General features: G+C 40.1%; 1 protein-coding gene and 1 non-coding gene across 2 annotated transcripts; one reads left to right on the top strand and one right to left on the bottom strand.

Annotated features, from left to right (window-relative positions):
• On the bottom strand, positions 1–107 carry LOC122044608. The gene has a single exon (XR_006129640.1). It is a non-coding gene; the product is annotated as a small nucleolar RNA R71 (small nucleolar RNA).
• A 2,768-nt stretch (positions 108–2,875) lies between these two features.
• LOC122044310 lies at positions 2,876–7,904 on the top strand. The gene is made up of 8 exons (XM_042604815.1): positions 2,876–3,282; positions 3,682–3,813; positions 3,949–4,914; positions 5,048–5,119; positions 5,914–6,148; positions 6,305–6,364; positions 6,453–6,558; positions 7,723–7,904. Exons 1-8 carry the CDS (start codon positions 2,876–2,878, stop codon positions 7,902–7,904), a joined length of 2,160 nt encoding a protein of 719 aa, XP_042460749.1.
• The last annotated feature ends 1,654 nt before the right edge of the window (positions 7,905–9,558 follow it).

Raw genomic sequence — 9,558 nt, 5'->3', positions numbered from 1 at the left:
TCACTCCGTCACCAAATCACAAATTTTACCCAAAAAGATGGAGAATCTCTTTTCGAAGCTTGGGACCAATTTAAAGGACTACTGCAGCAATGCCCACATCACGGACTGGAGAAATGGCTCGTAATCCATACCTTTTATAACGGAATTTCCTACTCTACTAAAGTCTCTTTAGACTCTGCTGCAGGTGGTGCGCTCATGAACAAAACCTTAGAGGAGGCATTCGATATTATCGAAAGCGTGGCATTGAATCATCACCAATGGGCGATAGAGAGAGAGAATCCTGTTCGATTGGCAGGTAAGTATGAGGTGAGCGCTTTAGATAGTCTTGCGGCAAAGGTTGATGCATTAACCTATAAATTTGAAAATTTTAATGTTAATGTTGTTTCTAGTATCATCTGTGAGATTTGTGGAGTGACAGGACATTCAGCTATGAATTGCCAAATAATGGTCACGCAACCTACCGGAGCGCAGGTAGAACAAGTTGATGCGATAAATAACTATGCTCAAAAGCCAAACAACAATCCGTATTCAAATACCTACAATCCAGGATGGAGAAATCATCCAAATTTTTCCTACAGAAATAATCAAAATCAATCCGGGCAGAATAATTATGGAGCGTCTGGAGGATTTCAGCAAGAGAAGAAGTCTAACTTGGAAGTTATGATGGAAAACTTCATTGCTACCCAATCGAAACAAAATGATGAATATCGACAACACATGGTGGAATCTAATCGGAAGCATTCAGAGACAACCGAAGCAATCTCCCAAATATCCGGTAAGATAGATAATTTAGCGAATCATACTAAAATGTTGGAAAATCAACTTGCGCAGGTCGCCGATTCGCCCTCGAGAGTACCAGGGAGATTTTCGGGAAGACCATAAACAAATCCTGTGGAGCATTGTAATGCGATTACCTTGAGGAGTGGAAAGAGAGTAAATGAGCTCAAGGATAACCCAAAGCTATTTCCGGACAGAGAAGAACATGACCAGGACGTGGTGATTAGCACGCCCGTGCCAATCAGCGAGAGATCCTCCAGCGAACAGCACGCCCGTGTTGGAATGAACAGCACGCCCGTGTCATTCTCTACTTCTGAAAAAAAAAAAAATATCTGAAGGCCAAAAATCCCCACACTTAGAAAAATACGTACCACCGATTCCATTCCCTCAGAGGATAATTAAGGCCAAACTTGATGAACAATTTGGTAAGTTTCTTGATGTCCTAAGGAAGTTGTATATTAACATTCCATTCACAGAAGCCTTGCAGCAAATGCCCACATACTCAAAATTTCTGAAAGACATATTGACAAACAAAAGGAAAATTGAGGAGAGCGTAACGGTGGCACTGACGGAGGAATGTAGTGCTTTAATTCAAAACAGGTTACCTCCTAAACTCAAGGATCCAGGTAGTTTTTCAATCCCATGCATGATTAGGAATCACAACTTTGATAAAGCTTTTTGTGATCTAGGAGCTAGTGTCAATCTTATTCCATTTTCACTGTGTAAGAAATTAAACTTGGGTGAATTGAAAATTACAACACTAGCTTTGCAACTTGCTGATCGCTCTGTGAGATATCCTTTAGGTATATTGGAAAATGTACCTGTCACGGTTGGGAAATTTGTCGTTCCTGCATATTTTGTTGTTCTAGAAATGGATGAAGATCCATACATACCTATTATACTAGGAAGACCTTTCTTGGCCACTGCAGGAGCCGTAATTGATGTTAAAAATCACAAGCTGTCGTTAGCCGTAGGTAGCGAAAAAATTGAGTTTGATTTGTCTAAAGCTATTAAACAACCCTTCCTGCAGAATGTGTGTTGCAGGATTGATGAGGTGCAGATGGTTGAAGAAGAGGAAGAACCGTTTCTCGGATTCAGCGATACACTGGATGCATACTCGGATGATGAAGACGTTGCAAAGAGCAGTGAAGATGGAGGACAAATCAACCTTGTGCGGCATATGACTGAAGAAGCGAGGTTAGAACAAAAATCATTGGAAAGTGAAAACCATGAATCACCGCAGGTAGAACTTAAACCTCTTCCATCAACACTCAGGTATGAATTTCTTGGTGATAATTCTACATTCCCCGTGATTGTAAATGCAAGTTTAAATGAAGTAGATACCGAAAAGCTGCTCCATGTGCTTAGAATGCATATTAAAGCCATAGGATATACCATTGAAGACATAAAAGGGATTAGCCCTTCATTATGCATGCATAGAATTTTGCTCGAGAAAGATTTTAAACCTTCAGTTGAGAGACAAAGGAGGCTTAATCCTAACATGAAAGAAGTGGTCAAGAAAGAGGTTTTGAAATTACTAGATGCAGGAATAATTTATCCAATCTCTGATAGTGAATGAGTAAGTCCGGTTCATGTTGTGCCAAAGAAAGGTGGGATGACAATAGTTAGAAATTCAAATAATGAGTTGATTCCCACTAGGACGGTTATGGGGTGGAGAATGTGTATTGACTATCGGAAATTAAACAAAGAAACTAGGAAAGATCACTTCCCACTTCCATTCATTGATTAGATGTTAGATAGGTTGGCAAAACACTCCTATTTCTGTTTTCTAGATGGGTATTCCGGTTTTTATCAAATCCCTATACATCCAAATGACCAGGAAAAAACCACGTTTACATGTCCTTATGGTACCTTTGCCTATAGGAGAATGCCTTTTGGTCTTTGCAATGCACCAGCTACCTTTCAACGTTGTATGATGGCTATTTTTTCTGATATGATTGAGAATATTATGGAAGTTTTTATGGATGATTTTTCAGTCTATGGTACTAACTTTGATACTTGCTTGTCCAATTTGGTTAATGTTCTGCAGAGATGCGAAGAAACAAACTTGGTTTTAAACTGGGAAAAATGCCACTTTATGGTAAGAGAAGGCATTGTGCTAGGACATTTGGTTTCAGAGCGAGGAATTGAAGTAGACACGGCAAAGGTGGAAGTAATTGAAAATCTACCTCCACCGACAAACGTTAAGGGAGTGCGAAGTTTTTTAGGACATGCAGGATTCTACCGGCGATTCATCAAAGATTTTTCAAAGATCTCTAAACCTTTGACAAATTTGTTAATTAAGGAAACTGAATTCCTTTTTGATGAAAATTGTTTGGATGCTTTTTCCAGGTTGAAGGAAGCTTTGATCTCAGCTCCGATAATGCAAGTTCCCGATTGGACTTTACCTTTTGAAATCATGTGTGATGCGAGTGACTATGCAGTGGGAGCAGTCTTGGGACAAAGAAGAGACCGGAAGGTACATGCGATCTATTATGCTAGCCGAACTCTGGATGATGCTCAGATGAACTACGCAACTACGGAGAAGGAACTCTTAGCAATTGTTTTTGCCTTGGATAAATTCAGATCATACCTCGTTGGCTCTAAGGTTATTGTTTACACAGATCACGCGGCCATAAGATATCTATTGAGCAAAAAGGATGCTAAGCCAAGGCTCATAAGATGGATTCTTCTTTTGCAAGAATTTGATTTAGAAATAAAGGATAAGCAGGGAACTGAGAATGTGGTAGCGGATCACTTATCAAGACTATATCAGGGACAGAGTGGGACCAAGGAGGAAGATCTTCCAATTGATGACTGTTTTATAGATGAACATCTCCTTGCTATAAAAAGGATTGATTCTCCATGGTACGCAGACTACGCAAATTTTCTTGCTTGTGGAATTTTACCTCATCAGATGAGTTACCAACAGAGAAAGAAGTTTTTTGGCGATGTCAAGAGCTATGTATGGGATGATCCACTGCTTTTCAAGAAGTGTGCTGATACTATTTACAGGAGATGTGTACCGGAGGATGAAATAAAAGATATACTTTATCATTGTCATTCTTCATCATATGGCGGTCATGCAAGTACTTCGAAGACAGCTGCTAAAGTCTTACATGCAGGATTTTATTGGCCACATATTTTCAGAGATGCTCGTGATTATGTATTGACTTGTGATAGATGCCAAAGAACGGGGAACATTTCCAAGAGACATGAGATGCCACTGAATTCAATTCTAGAAGTTGAACTTTTTGATGTTTGGGGGATTGATTACATGGGACCATTTCCCCTGTCTCATAACAATATCTACATTCTGGTAGCAGTGGACTACGTATCAAAGTGGGTTGAAGCTATACCATCTCCAACGAATGACGCGAAGACTGTGATAAAACTTTTTAAGAAAATCTTATTTCCTAGATTTGGAATTCCTCGAGCGGTGATTAGCGATGGAGGTTCACACTTCATTGAAAGACAATTTGAAAATCTTCTCAAAAAGTATGGAGTAACTCATAAGATTGCCTCTCCGTATCACCCCCAAACCAGTGGACAAGTGGAAGTATCAAATAGAGAAATCAAAAGCATTTTAGAGAAATCTGTGAAGCATTCACGAACAGATTGGTCAGAAAAATTGGATGACGCTCTATGGGCATATCGGACAGCTTACAAGACTCCTATTGGTATGACTCCGTTTCGCTTGGTGTATGGGAAATCTTGTCATCTTCCTGTAGAGTTGGAACACAAGGCTTTCTGGGCAATACAATTATTGAATTTCGATCTAAAGAATGCCGGAGAGAAAAGAAGGCTCCAGCTTGATGAACTAGAAGAACTCCGACTTGACGCTTATGAGCATGCAAAATCCTATAAAGAAAGGACTAAGCGTTGGCATGATCAACACATTATGCGTAGGGAATTCCAAGAGGGTGATCTTGTATTATTGTTCAACTCTCGATTGAAACTCTTTCCAGGAAAGCTTAAATCCAGATGGTCGGGTCCTTTTGAAGTAAAGAAAGTTTATCCTTATGGAGCTGTGGATATATCGAATGAAACCACCGGAGTCTTCAAAGTGAATGGGCAAAGGCTAAAAACATATCTGAGCGAACCAACTCTTAAGGGAGGAGAGCAGAACCTCCTCGAGTCCACTTGAGTAACATCATATTGGTCAAGCTAATGACCGTAAACAAGCGCTAGTTGGGAGGCAACCCAATTTCTTACCTTATACTTTTATCTTTTATTTTCTTTTTCATTTTATTTTTCATTTTATTTGCAGAACAACTGCCCAGGTAACAGAGGAGAACACGGCCGTGCAAATTTCAAACACGCCCGTGTTGGTTGCTGTCAGGTATGTGGGTGGCTGTCGGGTTTTCCAGAAGACAGCACGCCCAGGGCGTGTCAAGAGACACGGGCGTGCCGTAGGGTTTTTAAATAGGCGCGACGGGTTTTAGGTCAGAACACGCCCGTGACTCTTCGAAGTTTTCGCCGTTGGTTCCAGAGCAGTTTCCGATCGTCTGCGTTCTTCTCATTCAATTCTAAAACGTGCACCGGTGAAGATTTTCCTCCGGCAAAGATGAGCAAGCGTGTGAAAACAGGGAAGGCACCCTCTTCTTCAAAAGACAAAGGAAAACGGAAAGCGCAAGACCAAGGTGATCGATCTGATAACCCTTTTGGTTTAATCTTTCGTGATGATATTCATAAATCTCGTTTTGACAAGCTTGAAAAACGAAAAATAGTTTCCACTAGATATATGGACTCTTATACAATTGCTGCGCTAGGTATTAAGGAAGATATATATTGGATGGCAAATAGGATGGGATGGGGACAATTTTTGACTAGCCATTACCCTACCTACCCTAGTATAACTTTAGAATTCCTTAGTTCCATGTCGGCCGAAATAATTCAAGGAAGAAATTGTGAGGAAGGATTGATTAAGTTTCGGTTGAGGAATATCGATTATAGGATGGATTTGAAGGAGTTTAATGAAATTTTCGATTTTCCTGTTGGAGGGGAGAGGCAAATACATCGAAATTTTTGTGTGTATACATTTTGGAGAGAAATTGCCTTAGACTCTATGCCCTATGATGCCTCTAGATCCAAATCATCTAATATCCCTAATCCAATTTTTCGCTATCTTCATAGATTCATGGCGAATACTATTTTTGGGAGAGGGGACAGTGTTGGGGTAGCCAGGCTAAGTGAATTGCAGTTTTTATGGGCCATGATTAATGATGTTAAAATTGATTCTGGAGCTCACCTAGTTAGACATTTTGTGAAAATTGGGAATAGCTCGACTGGAGTAATTGTTATTGGAGGACTTTTGACTAAGATTGCATTAGCTTTAGGGTGTGAGTTGGATGGATTGGAGACTTGCCCGGTTAGTCCGCGATTGGATTTGGATGCATGTTTAAATATGAAGATGATTGGGAGATTAGAGGAGGGATATTGTTTGATGTTACAAAATGATATTAAAATCCCTCTTCCAAATAATAGCCTTACAACCATTCGCAATACACGTAATTGGCTTTTTAAGGATGTTAGGACCCAAGATCTACCCACAGTAGGAGAGCCATCTATTCCACCGCATGTACCGGTACCCCAGGTTTCTTCCTTCATACCGGAGTCCCCTAGGACTATTACTGATGATGTTTCTGCAGGACCTTCTGTTTTTGATTTTTCAGGATTCCGTACATCGTTTGAGGATTTCAGAGAAAAGCATACTGCAGATAGAAACATGTGGGAGCAGTTTGCTCATACTTCAGAGGAGCATTATGAGCGAGTTGACAGGTATATAGAAGGGGCTAACTGTTTTTTTTTCTAATACTGAGAAGTATTTTGTAGTTGAGGCCGCTAGAAGAGAGCGTGAGGAAAAATTTTGGCAAGAAGAAAGTGAATTTCGTGCAGAGCAAAGGAGAAGATGGCAAGAGGAAGATGATCGCAGATCTTAGGCTTTACCTTGCCATAACTATTAGGTGACCTCTTGTTTTGCATTCCTGTTTTAAATTCGGTTTCAGTTTTATTTTTTATTTTTTTATTTTTTTTATATATATACCTCTTGTTTTGATTGATATAGACACTATGTGTTCAAGAGTCTTTGATACTTTGTTGCCCTCTCATCTCTTGTAGTATAACTTGATTATTAGTTGGATCTAGGAAATTCTTTGTGGCTTATTCATTAAGAACCCTGTTTCACTTTTCACACAACCCCTAAGGTGGTGGCATTTGAAAAGGATTTAAATCTCTTTACCGGATTAGTACTCAATTTTCTATGGTGACTTTCATGAGCATTTTGGTTACTGGATAAACACTTCTCCTAGGAGTTTTTGTTAAAAAAAAAAAAAAAAAAATGGAATTTCTTTTGGCGCACCCCTTTGAGATTAGGTAGCTACTAGGGAAACACCTAAAGAAGGTGTCCTTTTGAGGTCAACTAGTTACTGGGGAAATGACCACTGCTAATTCCTTCTTTCTTTTCTTCTCGAGGGTGGTCCTTTGAGACCTTGTGTGATATTGAGGGGATGAACCAAGTGTTAGGGCAGGTAAGTGCCTCTACACTAGAAAGGAGAGGAACACGGTAATAGGGGTGATGAATCTAGATTGGTATCCAAAACCTTGGGGGGTTGATTTCTTCACATGCACTAAACGGGGATCTTTTGAGCTAAGCTGCAGGGAATGACTTGAGAAAATTAAGACCAATTTTATACCTTGGGATGAATTGCCAATAACTGTTTTCATGATTTCCACACATAGATTGTCTTTATTTTTCTTTGCTCGAGGACAAGCAAATGTTCAAGTGTGGGGATTTTTGATGTGTGCAACTCATGTACAGTTTTGAGCATAAAACATATATGCATTTCATCTCATTTTATCTTGTTAGAAGCATATTTGTTAGTCTTTATTTGGTTTAACATATTTGGACGAAGGATACTGCTTTGCGTTGAATTCTGATGACAGGATGCACAAAACCAGCCGAATTACCCAGGGTATCAGAACAACACGGCCGTGTTGTTGATAAACACGGGCGTGTCGAGGATTTCAGCGACCAACACGCTCAAGGCGTGTTGTTGAACACGGGCGTGGCGGAGATGTTGAAGAGCGACGCAGGAAGCAGAGGAGGACATGATCGGGCCGTGTAATGAGATTGCTATTATTGCGGCGATGATTTTAAAAGATGGAAAGGGTCAATCCAATGGTGATACCGACTATCAAGGAGAGGAGGCTCTATTAAAGGGGAGAAAACCTAAAACCAGGTGTGGGTGGTTGGGGGTCGGGAAAACGGCGGCAATTGAGACTTGGAGATAGACGACATCAGCAAGGACGATTAGTAATGTCTTTTCCTTATCTTATTGTCGAATTCTCTGGTGTAATGGAGTAGTTGTTTGAATCTTAGGTTAAGGGAGTAGCCCCTAACTATGTTCATGATTTGTTGTTAACTTTGGTTTTCGATTATGCATATTTTTGTTGGTTGTTTAAATTGTTGAATGATGCTTTGATTGGTTTCTGTGAAAGTGGTAATTGACTAGATAGGCTTTGCGGGATTTATGTGACAGGATCCTATGCAAGTAAGAGTCATCTGTGTACGTATGCCATAAGATTGGGGACGGATCAAAGTAGATACATCAGCGTGATCACCAAAAGTGGCCGTTGGTATTTTAGGAATCAACTTACGAATCTGGTGGACGTATAGATAGGTTTGCAGGAATCTAGTGACAGGATTTCACAGCATGAAAGATCATCTAACTCGGATACCTTGATAAAGAAAGTTGCATTCAAACAAAAGAAGCCAACCTAGGTATAAGTAGTCATTATCGGAGAACCATCATGATAATAGTTAGAGTGGTGAAACCGTAATCCTAGGATTGTTTTTATCTCTTAATATTTTCGTTGATTTTCGTTCGCTTGAATTGTTGATTTAGAGTAAAATTTCTCATTAGATCATTCGTTTGGATAATTGAAACTCGTACATTTCTAGTACTTGACCCAGTCCCTGTGGGATCGATATTTTATTACTTGACGATAAACCGTGCACTTGCGGATTTAAGCAATCATGTATCCTGCAAACCTGCACACTCATATACACATATCAAATAACGAGGGCAATTCTAAATTAAACCCTTTGCCCAAACACCAAAACACATAGTCCCACGGACCATTGGGATTGCTCCAACAATCTCCCCCTTTTTGGTGTTTGACAATACGTTTAAGTTAGGGAAAACAAATAGCAAATAACAATGCTAATAACAAATGGACTTACGTTGCTAAGGCTACACACTTGGATTTACACCACCGAATGGACTTACGTCACCAAGGCTATACACTTGGACTTACACTGCGGAATGGATTTACGTTGCCAAGGCTACACACTTGGCAACCGCCGAATGGAAATGCAACATGCATTGGAACCTATCCCAAGGCTCCCCCTACACCTAAGCTCCCCAATGAGCTAGGATTTTACCACAGGGATATTTAAGAACCTATCACAAGGCTCCCCTACGCAAAAGGACTAAGGTTTTCCCAACTAAACCTTACTTCTCCCCCTTTGCCTAACATCCAAAAAGTTCTCCAACAATATCCCAATTGTTGAAAACTTATCATTCAAACTGACCCTAAACTCATGTATTTATTCCCCATGGATCCCATACATCTAAACGAGTTGACATGGTCAAGATCAACGCTGAAAAACACTTTCAGGCTGGTATCAGTCGACTGCCCCCTTCGACACAACCTTATAGAAGCATTCTGTGGTCGAAATCTACTGTTACCAGTCGACTGCCCTCATAAAAATGAGCT

Source organism: Zingiber officinale, chromosome 2A, assembly GCF_018446385.1.
Source record: "Zingiber officinale cultivar Zhangliang chromosome 2A, Zo_v1.1, whole genome shotgun sequence".
Lineage (NCBI taxonomy): Eukaryota > Viridiplantae > Streptophyta > Magnoliopsida > Zingiberales > Zingiberaceae > Zingiber > Zingiber officinale.
This window is presented reverse-complemented; position numbering and strand designations above follow the sequence as displayed.